At 60.3% G+C, this 15,529-nt stretch overlaps 4 protein-coding genes across 9 annotated transcripts; 1 reads left to right on the forward strand and 3 right to left on the reverse strand.

Moving 5' to 3' along the window:
* The first annotated feature begins 109 nt into the window (after positions 1–109).
* LOC100540888 (V-type proton ATPase catalytic subunit A-like) lies at positions 110–6,478 on the forward strand. Its single transcript, XM_085210010.1, has 14 exons — positions 110–622; positions 698–826; positions 1,353–1,567; positions 1,820–1,957; positions 2,219–2,370; positions 3,005–3,167; positions 3,298–3,406; positions 3,482–3,604; positions 3,690–3,804; positions 3,871–3,934; positions 4,220–4,423; positions 4,961–5,055; positions 5,465–5,636; positions 5,959–6,478. Exons 1-14 carry the CDS (start codon positions 541–543, stop codon positions 6,049–6,051), a joined length of 1,854 nt encoding a protein of 617 aa, XP_085066136.1. The 5' UTR covers positions 110–540; the 3' UTR covers positions 6,052–6,478.
* Positions 6,479–6,572: 94 nt separating this feature from the next.
* LOC146542666 (HCLS1-associated protein X-1-like) lies at positions 6,573–10,343 on the reverse strand. Of its 4 annotated transcripts, none has more exons than XM_085210014.1 (5): positions 10,058–10,187; positions 9,599–9,977; positions 9,465–9,510; positions 9,258–9,367; positions 6,573–7,459 (listed from the first exon to the last, which is right to left on the reverse strand). In XM_085210014.1, the coding sequence occupies exons 1-5, from the start codon at positions 10,159–10,161 to the stop codon at positions 7,199–7,201; spliced, it is 900 nt and encodes a 299-aa protein (XP_085066140.1). In that variant the 5' UTR covers positions 10,162–10,187; the 3' UTR covers positions 6,573–7,198. The 4 variants fall into 4 exon arrangements, with proteins under 4 accessions (XP_085066140.1, XP_085066141.1, XP_085066137.1 ...); XM_085210012.1 differs by adding an exon at positions 8,388–8,547 and having other exon boundaries at positions 7,240–7,459; positions 9,599–10,343; XM_085210015.1 differs by having other exon boundaries at positions 6,573–7,103; positions 9,599–10,343.
* Positions 10,344–10,467: 124 nt separating this feature from the next.
* AQP10 (aquaporin 10) lies at positions 10,468–12,836 on the reverse strand. Of its 3 annotated transcripts, XM_085210017.1 has the most exons (6): positions 12,629–12,834; positions 11,821–11,947; positions 11,597–11,734; positions 11,399–11,517; positions 11,106–11,323; positions 10,468–11,039 (listed from the first exon to the last, which is right to left on the reverse strand). In XM_085210017.1, the coding sequence occupies exons 1-6, from the start codon at positions 12,731–12,733 to the stop codon at positions 10,889–10,891; spliced, it is 858 nt and encodes a 285-aa protein (XP_085066143.1). In that variant the 5' UTR covers positions 12,734–12,834; the 3' UTR covers positions 10,468–10,888. The 3 variants fall into 3 exon arrangements, with proteins under 3 accessions (XP_085066143.1, XP_085066142.1, XP_085066144.1); XM_085210016.1 differs by having other exon boundaries at positions 10,468–11,323; positions 12,629–12,836; XM_085210018.1 differs by having other exon boundaries at positions 10,468–11,323; positions 11,821–12,524; positions 12,629–12,766.
* Positions 12,837–13,236: 400 nt separating this feature from the next.
* Positions 13,237–15,091, reverse strand: LOC146542667 (HCLS1-associated protein X-1-like). Its single transcript, XM_085210019.1, has 6 exons — positions 14,942–15,091; positions 14,483–14,861; positions 14,358–14,394; positions 14,158–14,267; positions 13,636–13,786; positions 13,237–13,562 (listed from the first exon to the last, which is right to left on the reverse strand). The coding sequence occupies exons 1-6, from the start codon at positions 14,992–14,994 to the stop codon at positions 13,444–13,446; spliced, it is 849 nt and encodes a 282-aa protein (XP_085066145.1). The 5' UTR covers positions 14,995–15,091; the 3' UTR covers positions 13,237–13,443.
* Between the last annotated feature and the right edge of the window lie 438 nt (positions 15,092–15,529).

The raw sequence follows: 15,529 nt of genomic DNA on the forward strand, positions 1-15,529 counted from the left end.
ATGGGGACACTGGGGGACGTGGGCACACACAGTGGCACGGGGTTGCAGAGACATGGCCAGGCACTGGGGGATCTGGGGACACGGGGTCATGGAGATGCTGGGGGTGGCATGGGGGACACAGGGATGTTGGAGGACAACAGGGTATGGGGGTGCTAGTAATGGCACGGGGACATGGAGATGGGCTGGTACTGGGAGACACGGGGACAGGCGTTTATGTTCCAGTGGGGGGACGTGTGGCCCCAGGACTGGAGCTGGTAGGGGGTTGCACAACCCCCCTGGGGATATGGGGGATTGCAGGGTGAGCAGTGGGAGGGGACACAGGGGCAGCAGCTGTGGTGGTCAGGGTTGTCCCCTGTCCCCACGAGCTGGGTGAGTGCTGGTGCGTGCCGGTGTGGGGTGGGGACAGGAGGGGACGTGCTGTTGACTGTACACAGCCCACACCCACAGGGACACTGGGTGCAGCCGGTTCCCCCCAGTCCCCTGCGGTGACCGTCCCCATATAATGTGGGTGCCACCAGCTGTGCCATCAGTGCCACCACCATGGAGGGGGACGTGGGGACACGGATGGCTGACATTGAGAAGGAGAGCCTGCTGGGTGCTGTGCACGGCGTCTCGGGGCCCGGTATGGCTGCGTGTTGGGGACAGTGGTGACACTTCTTGGGGCAGACAAGGGGCTGACGGCGCAATGTCCCTGCAGTGGTGACGGCCATACGCATGGCAGGGGCAGCCATGTACGAACTGGTGCGTGTGGGGCACGCAGAGCTGGTGGGGGAGATCATCCGCCTGGAGGGGGACATGGCCACGCTGCAGGTGTATGAGGAGACCTGTATCCTTGTGGCCTCGCCTGTCCTTCCCTTGTCCCCTCCCGTCCCCCTAACCCTTTCAGTGACCTTGTTCCCTCCTGTCCTCTCCTGTCTCCTCGTCACTCCTGATCCCTCCAGTGACCTCATCCCTTCCCATCCCTCCATCCTCTCTGCCCTCCCATCCCCTCCTGTCACCCTGTCCCGTCTCCTGTCTGGTTTGCCCCCTCCATTTCCCTCGTCCCCTCTTCTGTCCCCATCTCTTGTCTCTGTGGTCCCCTACTGTCCCCATCCCATCCACTCTCCCCATTCCTGTTCCCGTGTCCCATCCCCTTCTGCCTTCCTTGAGTGTCTCTGTCCCCTCTAGTTTTCTTCTCCCGTCTGTGGTTCCTGTCCTGTCCCCACCCCCACATCCCCCACCCCACATCCCTATCCCTGTCACCCACGTTCCCACCTTGCGTTCCCCACCTCATGTCCCCTATCCTCTACCCCACATCCCCAGCTCGTGTCACCCTCCTGCTCTGTGTGCCCCCTCCTGAGCTCAGCACGCAGCGGGGGTGCGGGTGGGGGATCCGGTGCTGCGCACGGGTCAGCCGCTCTCGGTGGAGCTCGGTCCTGGCATCCTGGGCTCCATCTTCGACGGCATCCAGCGCCCGCTGCGGGACATCGCACAGCTGACGGGTGGCATCTACATCCCACGGGGTGTCAACGTCCCCGCGCTGCCACGGCATCTCACCTGGGACTTTGTCCCCAGCAAGAGCATCCAGGTGAGGACGTGGGAACGTTGGAGGGACACGGGGACGTGAGGATATGGGGACAGAGGGACGTGGGGACTCCATCTCCAGTAAGAGCATTCCGGTGGGGACATGGGGACATCGGCGGGACATGGGGATATGGGAATTTTGTCCCCAGCAAGAGCACCCAGGCGGGAATGGGGACACCCTTCTGCTCCCGTTGGGGGGACTGCACGACCCCATTGCCACCCGGTTATGGGTCACACCATGGTCACACCGTGCCAGGTTGGCAGCCACGTCACTGGTGGGGACATCTATGGGACAGTGACAGAGAACTCACTCATCCAACACAAGATCATGGTGCCACCCCGCAGCTGTGGTACCGTCACCCACATCGCACCACCAGGACACTACAGCGTCTCGGTAAGGGGTGGCTGATGTAGTGCTGGCACCGCTGTCCCCAAATGTCCCCAACAGCATGGTAGTGGAGTGACGGCATCCCGCTGTCCCCACATGTCCCTGAGGACGTAGTGGTGGTGGGCTGGTGTCATCCCATGGCACCACTGTCCACAAATGTCCCTGAGGACGTGGTGGAGGCATGCTGCTGTCCCCAAATGTCCCCAAGAACTTGGTGGTGGCATCGCAAGGCACTGCCGGCCCTACATGTCCCCAAACGTCCCCAAGGATGTGGTGCTGGAGCTGGACTTCGAGGGTGTGACCGAGCAGCTGACCATGATGCAGGTGTGGCCGGTGCGCCAGACCCGGCCGGTGGTGGAGAAACTGACAGCAAATCACCCACTGTTGACAGGGCAGCGCGTGCTGGATGCGCTTTTCCCGTAGGGATTGGGATGGGATGGGATGGGAATGGGATGGGAATGGGGTTGGGGAAAGAATGGTGTGGGGGTGGGAGTGGGATTGGGATGGGGTTGGAAATGGGAATGGGGTGGGGATGAAGAGTAGATTGAAATGAATTTTGATAGGGATGAAATGAAATGTGGGTGGGAATGGGAAGGGGATGTGGATTGGGTTGGGGATGGGATTGGGGATAAAAGTGGGGATATAGGTTGGGGGGTTGGGGGATGAGGATGGCAGACTCACGTAGGTGGGAACTGGGGACATGAATAGGGGATGCGGGTTGGGATCAGGGGGTGGGGGTAAAGAATAGGAACAGGAGTGGGGATGATAACGGCAAGAGGGAGAGGAGTGGGGACAGAGAATGGTGACAGGACAGAGATGGAGATAGGGATATGGGATGGGGGATGTGAGTAGAGGGAACGGGAGTATGGGATTGAGCTGGGAAGAGAGGTGGGTGTGGGAATAGGGTATGGGATAGGGGACAAGGAGGACAGAGATGAGGGATAGGGAACGAACTGAGGATGGAGATCAGCACGGGGACAGATGGAGGCAGGATGGAGTTGAGGATGGGAACGAGTATGGACAGGGAGCGGCCACGCAAGGGACCGTCCCCAGGTGCGTGCAGGGTGGCACCACAGCCATCCCCGGTGCTTTTGGCTGCGGCAAAACCGTCATCTCGCAGTCCCTGTCCAAGTACTCCAACAGCGACATCATCGTCTACGTGGGCTGCGGGGAGCGTGGCAACGAGATGTCCGAGGTGCTGCGGGACTTCCCCGAGGTGAGTGCAGCGACACAGGGGGACAGCGAGGGGACAGCGGGCCAGGCGGTGCCAAGAGTGCTGCCATCGGAGGGGCCAGCAGGGCCAACGAGGCCAAGGGAACCGAGGGTGCTAATGGTTTCTCCCACAGCTCACCATGGAGGTGGATGGGAGGACGGAGAGCATCATGAAGCGCACCACGCTGGTGGCCAACACCTCCAACATGCCAGTAGCTGCCCGCGAGGCCTCCATCTACACTGGTAGGCAACAGGGGACGACGACGGTGACGGCGGTGGCTCTGTCACCGGTGCCACCCTGAGCCCCTTCCACCGCAGGCATCACGCTGTCTGAGTATTTCCGCGACATGGGGCTCCACGTCAGCATGATGGCTGACTCCACCTCCCGCTGGGCCGAGGCGCTGCGAGAGATTTCGGGGCGTTTGGCTGAGATGCCGGCGGGTGAGAAATTGAGCATCCCCAACGTCACCCCGTTGTCACCGGACGCGGGCGCCGGCGCCTCACCGTGCCACCCCATACCCTACAGACAGTGGGTACCCCGCATACCTGGGCGCTCGCCTGGCATCCTTCTATGAGCGTGCGGGGCGGGCGCGCTGCCTGGGGTCCCCCCTCCGTGAGGGCAGTGTCAGCATCGTTGGAGCGTGAGTGTCACCTGGGGGGAACAACGTGGGACCATCCCACCCCACTGAGTGCGCTGCACCCCACAGGGTGTCACCGCCCGGAGGGGACTTCTCAGACCCTGTCACCTCAGCCACGCTGGGCATCGTGCAGGTGAGCTTTGAGGTGCCCACGGATCCCGTATTTGGTGTTCTCCAAGGATCCCATATTTGGGGTTCCCCATGGATGTCCTGTTTTGTTTTCCTCACGGGTCCCGTATTTGGGATTCCTCGTGGATCCATATTTGGAGTCCCTGTGGATCCCATATTTAGGGTTCACACCTTTCTCATATCTGGGGTTCCTGTGGATTCCATATTTGGTTTTCCTCACGGCTCCCGCACTTGGGGTTCCCACGGATCCCTTATGGACTCCCATGTCAACCCCCCCCCGGTCCTACAGGTGTTTTGGGGTCTGGACAAGAAGCTGGCACAGCGCAAGCACTTCCCTTCAGTGAACTGGCTGATCAGTTACAGCAAATACTTGCGGGCGCTGGAGCCCCACTACGAGCGGCTGCATCCTGACTTCCCCGCACTGCGCACCCGCGCCAGGGAGATCCTGCAGGAGGAGGAGGATCTGGCTGAGATTGTGCAGCTCGTGGGGAAGGTGGGGGGGTGGGAGTGGGGTGGGAATGAGATTGGGTGGGGATGGGGTGGGGGTTGGGGTGGGGCGGGGATGTGGAGAGAAGGGGAAGAGAATTTGAATGGGATGGAGGTGGGATTGGGAGGGGGATGAGATTGGGTAAGAATTGTATGGGATTGAATCGGGACGGGGGTAGGATGGAAATGGGGTGGCATGGGGTGAAATTGGGACAGGGATGGGATGGGAAAGGGATGGAGGTGGCATGAGATGGGAATAGGACAGGGATGGGATGGGGATGGAGACAGTATGGGGATGGGGATAGGGAAGAAATGGGATGGGGTTAGGATGGAAATGGGGTGGCATGGGGTGAAATTGGGACAGGGATGGGATGGGACAGGGATGGGATGGGAAAGGGATGGAGGTGGCATGGATGGGAATAGGACAGGGATGGGATGGGGATGGAGACAGTATGGGGATGGGGATAGGGGTGGAATGGGATGGGGAGGAGAGCTGTGGTGTGGGGATGAGATCTATGGGATGGGGATGTTGCCTTCCTCACAGGCGTCCCTTGCTGAGGCTGACAAGGTGACGCTGGAGGTAGCCAAACTCCTCAAGGATGACTTCCTGCAGCAGAATGGCTACTCCTCCTACGACAGGTACTGTGCCTCCACGTACCCCCCGTGTCCCAACATTCCCATGCCACTCCAACGTCCCTACTCCACTCCCACGTACCCACACCACCTCCACAACCCCAAGCCACCTCGATGACCCCATGTTGTCCCCACGCCACCCCCACGTCCCCATACCATCTCCACACGCTCGTGTCCCCACATCCCTGTGCCGTCCCCGTGTCCTCACAGCGTCCCCCACATCTCCATACCACATCCATGTCACCAGGACACCCCCACGTCCCTGTGCCATCCCCACACCCCCACATCAAACCCACGTCCCCGCGTTCGCACGTTCCCATGGCACCTCTAAGTCCCCATGTCCCCGTGACATCCCTCCTGTCCCCACACCATCTCCCCCCCGTGTCCCCTTGGGGTTCCCCCCACTGCCCCCCAGGTTCTGCCCCTTCTACAAGACCGTGGGGATGCTGCACAACATCGTCACCTTCTATGAGCTCGCCCGACACGCCGTGGAGGCCACTGGGGCTGGCGAGCGCCGTGTCACTTGGGCAACCATCCGTGAGAACCTCGGGGACATCCTGTACCGGCTGAGTGCCATGAAGTTCATGGTGGGAATTAGAAAGGGCAGGGGGAGGGTCACTTATAGGGTGTCAGGGGGCATTTATAGGTCTGGGGACACCTGTAGGATGTCACTTATAGGGGTTGAGGGATGCTCTTTGGGAGTCACTTATAGGGAATGGGTGGGGCACTTATTGGGGGTCAGAAGGGTCACTTATAGGGTAGTGGGGGTGTGCTTATAGGGGTCGCTTATAGGGAATTGGGAGTACGCTTATAGGGGGTTAGGGGGCATTTATAGAGGGTTAAGAGGTCACTTATAGGGAATCAGGGGACCCAGAGAGTGACACAGATGCTGCCCCCTCCCCCCCCCAGGATCCAGTGAAGGACGGCGAAGCCAACATCACAGCTGCCTTCACGCAGCTCAACGAAGAGATGCAGGCAGCCTTCCGCAACCTGGAGGACTGAGGGACCCCAATTAACCCCCACCCCAGTCACCCCCCCCGCACATCGGGATCTGTCCTCAGGGTCCCATAAATGGCCTGGGGTGAAAAGAGCCACAATGCTCATCTGGTTTCAACCTCCCTGCTGCGTGCAGGGTTGCCAACCACGAGACCAGGCTGCCCAGAGCCACATCCAGCCTGGCCCCGTGTCAGTAAGCAATTCTTTGTTTACCACATTGTGCCCTGTTCCTTTCATGAGTAATTTAACTGGTTTAAAGCAGCTGTGTCTGCTACTGCCTTTCTCTACAACATTCTTTTCCATTATACACAAGCATACACTTGCAGTGGTGTACCTCAGAGGTTTCATCAAGGTCCATTTCAAAGTAGCAGGAGTTTTGTTCTGTCTCAAGACAAACATCTCGGGTCTTGATGGTATTAAATGTTGACGATGATGGTGTCTTGTTTTAGTTAGCATTAAAATTGCTTGGTGGTTAGATTTTGATACGTGAATATTTAGAAAGAATGTAACAGACACTGGCAAAAATGAAAAGCAACTGCAATTGGATCATTTTTTTACAGATATTCATAAGCATTTTGCACCGTTTTCCTGGGTTTGGAGAAGTTTTCCTTTCTTTGCTTCTTTTTTTCCCCCTCCAAACTTCTGTAATCCAAGAGCGAACGGAGATTCCCGGGCGCCGCGCTGCCGCTCCCAATCAATGGCGGTTGTTCTTTCCGCGGTCCCTGCTGCCGCCGCGTGGCCAATCAGCGGAACTGCAGCTGCTTCTGTTGCTCCCGCAGGCAGCATAACGCATGCGCGCAGAAATGCGGAAGTGGCGAATCTGAGTTCTGACCGCTCTGCGCAGCGAATCCGCCAATCTTTGTCATGCTTAGTCCTCCAGGCAACAGCGCGCATGCGCCCGGAAATCGCACCCATCTCTACCGACGGGCGGGAGAGCAGCCAATTCTTGGGCCGCGAGCTCAGCAATGTTGTCCCCTTTCCAATTCGTAACGGCTCTTGTTTTATGCTCGAGTCCGCCCCGGAACAGACCGGTTTTTCTCCCAGCGGCCCCTGCGCACCTGGCGGCACACGACTGGCTCAGCGTCCAACCTGAGCTGGGAGGCACTGGAGGGCACTCGGGAACATTGGGGCGATCTGAAGCGAACTGAGGGTCTCATGCGTAGAGCCTTGACTGAACTGGCGCACGCGCAGGGCCGTGCAAGACTAAGCGGATGCGTAAAGCCGAAACGAGCGCATACGCAGTGCTGTGCTGGAAACGGAGCATCCGTAGTGCTGTTCCTGAACTGGCGCATGCGTACTGTTGTGCCTCAAACGGTGCATGCGTATTGCTGTGACTAATCTGGCGCATGCGTAGTACTGTGCCGGGCCTGTCGCACGCGTATTGTAGTGCCGGAAGTGGCGCATGCGTACTGCTCTGTGTGCAATGGCGCGTTTTGTGTTACGCGCCCCACAGAGCCCTGCAGTGCGCCTCAAATCCCCACAGAGCCCCACAGAACCCCAAAAAGCTCATCAAAACCCCACAGACGGCATTTTCTCACAGAAATACGACGTTTTCTCCCGAATATATGACATTTGCTCCTAGGAATACCAGTTTTATCACAAAAAAATGACATTTCCGTACAGAAATACCACTTTCCACCCTGAAGTATGGCATTTTCGCCCAAAAATTTGCAGTTTCTCCCAATAATGTGACATTTTCGATAGAAATACCAGTTTCCTTCCCTAAGTATGCCATTTCCTCCCCGAAGAATGATATTTTCTACCAGAAACACCAACTTTCTCCCAAAAATAAAACATTTTCTCACAGAAGTACTACTTTACAATCCAAATATGAAAATTTTTACCCAGAAATATGACATTTTCTCACAAAAATATGGTATTTTATCCAAGAAATACCAGCTTTCGAACTAACAACTCATATTTTTTCCCCAAAATATTACTTTACACTCCTCAAAATATGAAAATTTTTACCCAGAAATATGACATTTTCACCCAGAAATGTTTTCTGCCCAAAATATGACAATTTGTCACAGAAATACCATTTTTCAATCCCAAATATGTCATTTTCTTCCTAAAGTATGACATTTTTTCACAGAAATTCCAGCATTCTCCCAAATATATGACATTTTCTCAAAGAATTACCACTTTTCTATCCTAAATACGACATATTCTCCTCAAAAAGACGTTTTCTCTCAGAAATAGCAGTTTTCTCCCAAACAGAAGACATTTTCTCACAGAAGTTTTCTCTCAAACATATGGCATTTGCTCCGAATTTATTAAATCCAACCAAATCAAACAAAATCAGAGAGAAACAGAGCATCTTACACAGGAGAAGCACGCACCTTTTTCTCTGCTGGGGTCCAGCCAGGAGCTCCGCCTTCCCTCCTCTGTATTCCAGGTCTTCCAGGAATGCTGCTTCTCAACAAAATGCCCATAAAGGCAGCCCAAAAACCAGGACAGGAACTCTTCAACTCTCTTTAAGTGATGTTCTGATGTGGAACACTGACAACAAAAATCAAAACGCCACAGCAGAAATACTTCCCCAGTGGCAGCCAGCCCTTAAATGGGGTCTGGGAAAGGTGCAGCCACATTTTTGGGGAGAGAACGGGTATTTCTGGGAGAAAAAGCCACATTTTGGGGGAAAAAAAAGGTATTTATTTGCGGAGAACTTGTATTTTTGGGGAAAAACAGGTAATTCTGGGAGAAAAAGCCACATTTTTGGGAAAAACAGGCATTACTGGGAAAGCCACACTTCTGGGGGAAAACAAGCATTTCTGAGAGAAAAAGCTGTATTTTTGAGGAAAAACAGCTATTTCTGGGAGAGAAAGCCACATTTTTGGGGAGAAAACGGGTATTTCTGGGAGAAAAAGTTGTATTCTTGGGAAAAAACAGGTATTACTGGGGGAAAAAGTTGTATTCTTGGGAAAAATAGGCATTTCAGGGAGAGAAAGCCATATTTTGGGGGAAAAACGGGTATTTCTGGGAGAAAAACTCACATTTTAGGGAAAAATAGGCATTTCTGGGTGAGAAAGCCGTATTTTGGGGTGAAAACAGGTATTTTTTCTTCAGGTCCCTTCCAACCCAACCATACTGCGACCCCCGGTTCTGTGATTCTTAAGGCCCACCTCCCGACCGTCCCGCGGCTCCAGGAGCTCTGGGATCCTCCCCGCCCCTCCCAGCCCTCCCACAGCGCGGCTCCGGGCGGCACTCACTCCGTCAGGGAGCGTCACTGTGGTGACGGAGACGCTCTGGAAGTAGGAGCGCGGCTGCCGGGGCCGCAGGATGGTGCCCAGCCCCGCCGAGGACACCTGGGAGTCCAAGTCTGCAGGGCGCAGCCGTGAGAGCGCGCTCGGGGGGGCCAAGCCCAGCCCCCAGCCCCAGCCCCCAGCCCCCAGCCCCCAGCCCCCGACGGCACCCACCGCCGTCCTCCTTTTGTCCCGGCGCGGGCGGCGGGGGCTCCTCCAGCTGCAGGGCAAAGGAGGGGCGGTGAGCGGCGCCCGGCGGGACCCAACCACCACCGCCCCCCTCACCCCCCCGGTTCCACCTCACCCACCGCCGGGCGCGGCTCCCACTGCCGGGCCGGACCCTCGGGCTCTTTCAGCATGGAGTCGCGCAGCGGCCGCCCCGCGCCGGGGCCGGGGCCGGGCAGGGGGGGCTCAGCGGGGAGCGCCGGGGTCAGCCCGGGCCTGGCTGCTCCGCCGGGCCCCCCCCAGCCCCGCTCCCCGCCGAAGGACGGGGGCAGCCCGGCCCAGCCCCCCCCGAAGGCCCCCAGCAGCTCGCCCACGTCCCGCAGCAGCTCCTCGAAGGCGCCGCCGGGGCCGAAGGCGAAGGCGAAATCACCGGGGGGACGCGGCCCGGGGGGAGCCTCGGCTTCCTCCTCCTCCTCCTCCTCCTCCTCGTCCCACGGCGCTCCGAACAGCGGGTCCCGGGGCCTGCGGAACGCGGCGCTCACAGCGGGATACCGGGGAGATAACGGGAGGCAGCGGGGGGGTGACGGGGCCGAGGCCGGTACCTGCCGCGCCCCGAGAAGCCGAAGAAGCCGCGGAAGGCGTCGTAAAAACTCATCGCGCTCCGGCCGCAAAGCGCCGCCGCCGCCTCCACGGCCGGGCTGGCCATATTTTTGGGGAAAAATAGGTATTTCTGGGAGAAAAAGCCACATTTTTGTGGAGAAAGCAGTATCTTTGGGGGAAAAAGCCACATTTTTGGGGAGAAAACAGGTATTTCTGGGAGAAAAAGTTGTATTTTGGGGGAAAAACAGGCATTTCTGGGAGAAAAAGCCATATTTTGGGGAAAAACAGGTATTTCTGGAGAAAAAGCCATATTTTGGGGAAAATAAAGGTATTTCTGGGAGAAAAAATTGTATTTTGGGGTAAAAATAGGTATTTCTGAGTGAAAAAGCCACATTTTTGGGGAGAAAACATATTTCTGGGAGAAAAAGCTGTATTTTGGGGGAAACACGGGTATTTGTGGCAGAAAAAGCTGCCCTCAAGGTCCGCTCCTTCCCGTCTGTATCAGTGCCTGGGATTCTTCCGGCCCAAGTGCAAAACCTCACACTTTGCTGCGTTGAACCTCGTCAGGTTCACCCAGGCCCACTTTTCCAGCCTCTCGAGGTCCCTCTGAATGGCAGCCCTTCCTTCCCCCGTATCAACCGCACCACTCAGCTGGATGTCATCAGCGAACTTGCTGAGGGTGCCCTCGATTCCGTCGTCGATGCCATTGATGAAGATGTTCAGGCGTTGGGGAGCAGCCCCCAGCCCCCCTCCCAGCCCCGCGCCCCACAGCACGGACACGCGGCGGCCGCGGCTCGGCTCTTTAATGGGCTCATCCCCGGCACCCGGGGCCGTCAGTGCTTGGTCTGCCTGCGTGCTCGCCCGCCGTCCTCCTCCTCTTCCTCGGGGTGGTGGAAGGCCACGAAGAGCTGATAGAGCCCCGTACCCAGCACGGCCCCCACCAGCGGGGCCACCACCGGCACCCACCACCACGCGCTGCCCCTGCTGCGAGCGGAGCCGTGGGTGTGGAGCATCCAAACGGTGCCCCCCGGCCCCACGCCCAGCACCCACCTGAACACCTCGGTGCCCCATCCCGCTGCCAGCGTGAAGAGCCGCGGGCCGAAGTCCCGTGCGGGGTTCATGGGGCTGCCGCAGTTGGAGCCCATGGACACCTCGATGGCGAGCACCAGCAGTGCCACGGCCAGCGGCTCCAGGCCTCGCGGGACGGCACGGTTGCGGGTGTCGGTGATGGCCAGGATGCCCACGATCAGCACCGCCGTGCCCAGAACCTGCGGGCGGCGCGGCCTCAGCGTGGGGCCGTATGGAGCCATATGGGGCCGTTGGGCTGTGGGGCCGGCACCCACCTGGTCCAGGAAGCCATTGGGAAGGGAGAGGTGCTCAGCGGGGTACGTGGCGAAGATGGAGGCCGTCTCCCGTGGCCCGGAGGCGGTGAGGGTCCCGTTGCTGTAGGACCAGATGGCGTCTGCGGGGCAGAGCCGTGCAGCAGCGGAGCCCCCCCGGCTGCGTGCCCACCCCACGGCCCCACTGCTGGCTCTTTGTACCGTAATACAGAGCATAGACGGCTGCGGCGGCGATGAAGGACCCGAAGGTCTGCACGGCCACAAAGATGGGGAACTTCCACCACGGGAGCTGCCCCAGCAGGGACATGGAGAGGGAGAAAGCCGGGTTCAGGTGAGCCCCTGCAGTGTGGCAGGAGAGGGGCTGGGAGCGGTGCTGGGGGTGCGGAGCAGAGCCCCCCGCGGAGCTGCAGAGCCCCCAGCCTCACCAGAGACCCCCCCCGCCGTGTGGATGGCCACCATGACGGCCAGGGCGCCCGCCAGCGAGGAGGTGATGATGTTCCCTTTGGTCCCGGAGCTGGTGACCATCTGTGCTGCACCGCCCAGCGTGATCAGCTGCAGGACAGGGACACGGCTGCGGCCAGCCCCACGCTCTGCCCCACGCAGCGCCCGCTCCCCGTAGCTGTGTCCCTCTGCAGGGTGGGCGCAGGGCAGCACGGAGCCAAGGGCTGCTCTGGTGCCTCTTCCAGTCTCTGTGGTTTTGCCCACGCCCACTGCCCGGCTCCAGCTCTCTGTGCAGCACAGGGCAGCAGGAGGCAGTTGGTGCCGTTGTTCACGTACTCAGTGATGAGTAAAAGAAATTATCAGCAATTCAGTCACATGCTGCTGCAGGGAAACCTCAGGGCTGGGGGGCACTGCTGGCCAACGTTCACTGCCGCTGGTTCCAGTCCCAAGGCCGCAGAGCCCAACCTTTGGCTGCCTCAGGGCTGGAGGTGTGAAGGCACGCAGTGCCCGACCCTGCACACACGTGGCAGCGCCCGCAGCCTCATCACAGAATCACAGAGCAGCAGCAGCAGCAGCAGCAGCAAAGGGTGAGTTGGGCCGTGGTGAATCGCAGCGTGGGTCCAAGCCAGAGGTGAGCCGTTTGGGGTCACCGCGGTCCCAGCACAGCCCCCGCACCCTCAGGCAGCCCCTGGTGGGCACAGCACAGCTGCAGGGCTGCGGGACCCCAGTGGTGTCTGTCCTGTGCTCCCTCCACCCCGCTCCTCCCCTCCCACAGTCCCTCACCCCACTCACAATGAGCATGAAGACAGCCAGCAGCTCAGCCAGGCACTCTCGTGCCAGCTGGTTCTGGATGCAGAGCAGCACTCGAGTCCTCTTCACGAAGGACACGTAGCCCATGGTACCGGCAGAACGCGGGCAGCAGCAGCGGCACCGGCTGCTTCGCTGCCTGATTTTATGAGCCCCGGGCTGGGGTGGGTGATAACACTCAGACTTTAAACCAATCAGGGCCACGTGCTGCAGCTGGGAGACGCGTGGCAGGGACCAGAGTCCCGCGTGGGGCCGTGGGCAGCGGCTGCGTCCCCACTTCCACCCATCCAGGAGGATCTCCTCGCCCACACAATCCCGTGCTGCCCCACATCCTGGTGTGGGAGGTGCCCATCTGGAGGGCCCCTTGTTCCCTGCCAGCTCCTGGCTCAGCCGCGGCCGCAGATAGCACTAATGAAAAGCCCTTGGAAAGACTGCCAGGCCTTGAGAGCACCCAGGGAGGTGTTAAGGTGGCACTGGGGAGATGAGGTGGGAAGGAGGGCAGGGAGCACACGTGCTCCCCCCCAGAACCGCAGCGGGACCCCCACCTCCCACCACGGGGGTCCCAGCACCCCAAGGAGCCTCACACGTTGCCGTTAGCAGAAATAGACTTTATTTCTCTGTACACATACACACGCTTCACCCTCACAATGCAGTGGGGTGCCGAAGAGGGGGGCAGCCCCCATCCCAGCCCCTGCATCCCGGCAGGACCGGCCTCACCTGCACAGAACAGGGGCAAGGAGAGGGGGCTGCCAAGCACCCCCACACGGCAGGGCAGCCCCCACCCCGTGCTCCTCACGCAGCTACCAGCTGGAGAACCAGCGGCGGAAGAAGCTGCCCAGCAGGGACGAGGAGTCGCTCCTGGGAGGGGCGAGGAGCTCATCACGCTGCGGCCACGTGCCTGCAAACTGTGCCAGCTCCCCTGCAGAGCAGCGGGGGCTCATTCAGAGTGCACCCACGCCCCCCCCTCTGCCTCCCTTCGGCCCCCCACTCACTGTCATCCATGTTGAGCACCTCCTCCCGGTAGTCTTTGCTCTGCCCGTCCTCCTTGGTGGTGGTGATGAAGGCCTGGTCCCCCCTCCGGCGGGTGATGGTCGTCTCACGGTGGCCCTGGCTGTCCTGCACCGTGCGGCGCTCCTCCACTGCCTGCGGGGGAATGCACTGCGACATGGGGCCCAACATCCTCACAGGATGGAGAGCGACCGTGTACGAGTGACAGGACAGGGGAATGGCTTTAAATGAACAGAGGGGGGATTTGGGTCAGACGTGACGCGGCACTGCCGCCCAGAGCTGGGAGTGCCCCATCCCTGGAGGGGGCTCTGGGACACTGAGCTGCTGGGGGGCAGCCGGCAAATGGCAGGAGTGGGGCTGGGGGTCCCTTCCAACCCAACCATACGGCGACCCCCGGTTCTGTGATTCTTAAGGCCAACCTCCCGACCGTCCCGCGGCTCCAGGAGCTCTGGGATCCTCCCCGCCCCTCCCAGCCCTCCCACAGCGCGGCTCCGGGCGGCACTCACTCCGTCAGGGAGCGTCACTGTGGTGACGGAGACGCTCTGGAAGTAGGAGCGCGGCTGCCGGGGCCGCAGGATGGTGCCCAGCCCCGCCGAGGACACCTGGGAGTCCAAGTCTGCAGGGCGCAGCCGTGAGAGCGCGCTCGGGGGGGCCAAGCCCAGCCCCCAGCCCCAGCCCCCAGCCCCCAGCCCCCGACGGCACCCACCGCCGTCCTCCTTTTGCCCCGGCGCGGGCTCCTCCAGCTGCAGGGCAAAGGAGGGGCGGTGAGCGGCGCCCGGCGGGACCCAACCACAACCGCCCCCCTCACCCCCCCGGTTCCACCTCACCCACCGCCGGGCGCGGCTCCCACTGCCGGGCCGGACCCTCGGGCTCTTTCAGCATGGAGTCGCGCAGCGGCCGCCCCGCGCCGGGGCCGGGGCCGGGGCCGGGCAGGGGGGGCTCAGCGGGAAGCGCCGGGGTCAGCCCGGGCCTGGCTGCTCCGCCGGGCCCCCCCCAGCCCCGCTCCCCGCCGAAGGACGGGGGCAGCCCGGCCCAGCCCCCCCCGAAGGCCCCCAGCAGCTCGCCCACGTCCCGCAGCAGCTCCTCGAAGGCGCCGCCAGGGCCGAAGCCGAAGGCGAAATCATCGGGGGGACGCGGCCCGGGGGGAGCCTCGGCTTCCTCCTCCTCCTCCTCCTCGTCCCACGGCGCTCCGAACAGCGGGTCCCGGGGCCTGCGGAACGCGGCGCTCACAGCGGGATACCGGGGAGATACCGGGAGGCAGCGGGGGGGTGACGGGGCCGAGGCCGGTACCTGCCGCGCCCCGAGAAGCCGAAGAAGCCGCGGAAGGCGTCGTAAAAACTCATCGCGCTCCGGCCGCAAAGCGCCGCCGCGGCCGTAAAACACCACCGGGTGTCGTGAGGCGCAGGGCCGTAAAGCGCCGCGGGGTGGCGTGAAGGGCAATGCCGTAAAGCTCCGCGGGGTGTAGTGAAGCGCCCGTAGGGAACCCCCTCCCAACGCCCTGGGTGCCACAGGCAGTGCTTGAAGCACGGGGTCAGAGTGGGGGGGGTGGGGGTGACTGTCACTGAAAATGACAGTGATCCCAAATAGGGGAATAATGCTGGAAAAATAGTGGGGAAAAGGCAGGGGGAACCACTCCCAGCAGGCTCAAAGCACTCCAGATACCACACAGCACTTTGTGACCTTTATTCTCTTTAGGAAGGAGCCCGCAGTTGAACTGAAAAATACAGGAGCTGGACTGCATAGAAAAAAAAAAAAAAAAGAAAAAAAAAAGAAAAACAAAAACAAAAAAAGATCAAAAAGTAACAGGGAGGAGGGGGCCCCAATGGGGGGGGGAAAGGGGGGCAGGGCGGGCGCGGAAATGAGGACTCGGGGCCGGCG

Source organism: Meleagris gallopavo, chromosome 27 (genome assembly GCF_905368555.1).
Source record: "Meleagris gallopavo chromosome 27, MGAL_WU_HG_1.1, whole genome shotgun sequence".
Lineage (NCBI taxonomy): Eukaryota > Metazoa > Chordata > Aves > Galliformes > Phasianidae > Meleagris > Meleagris gallopavo.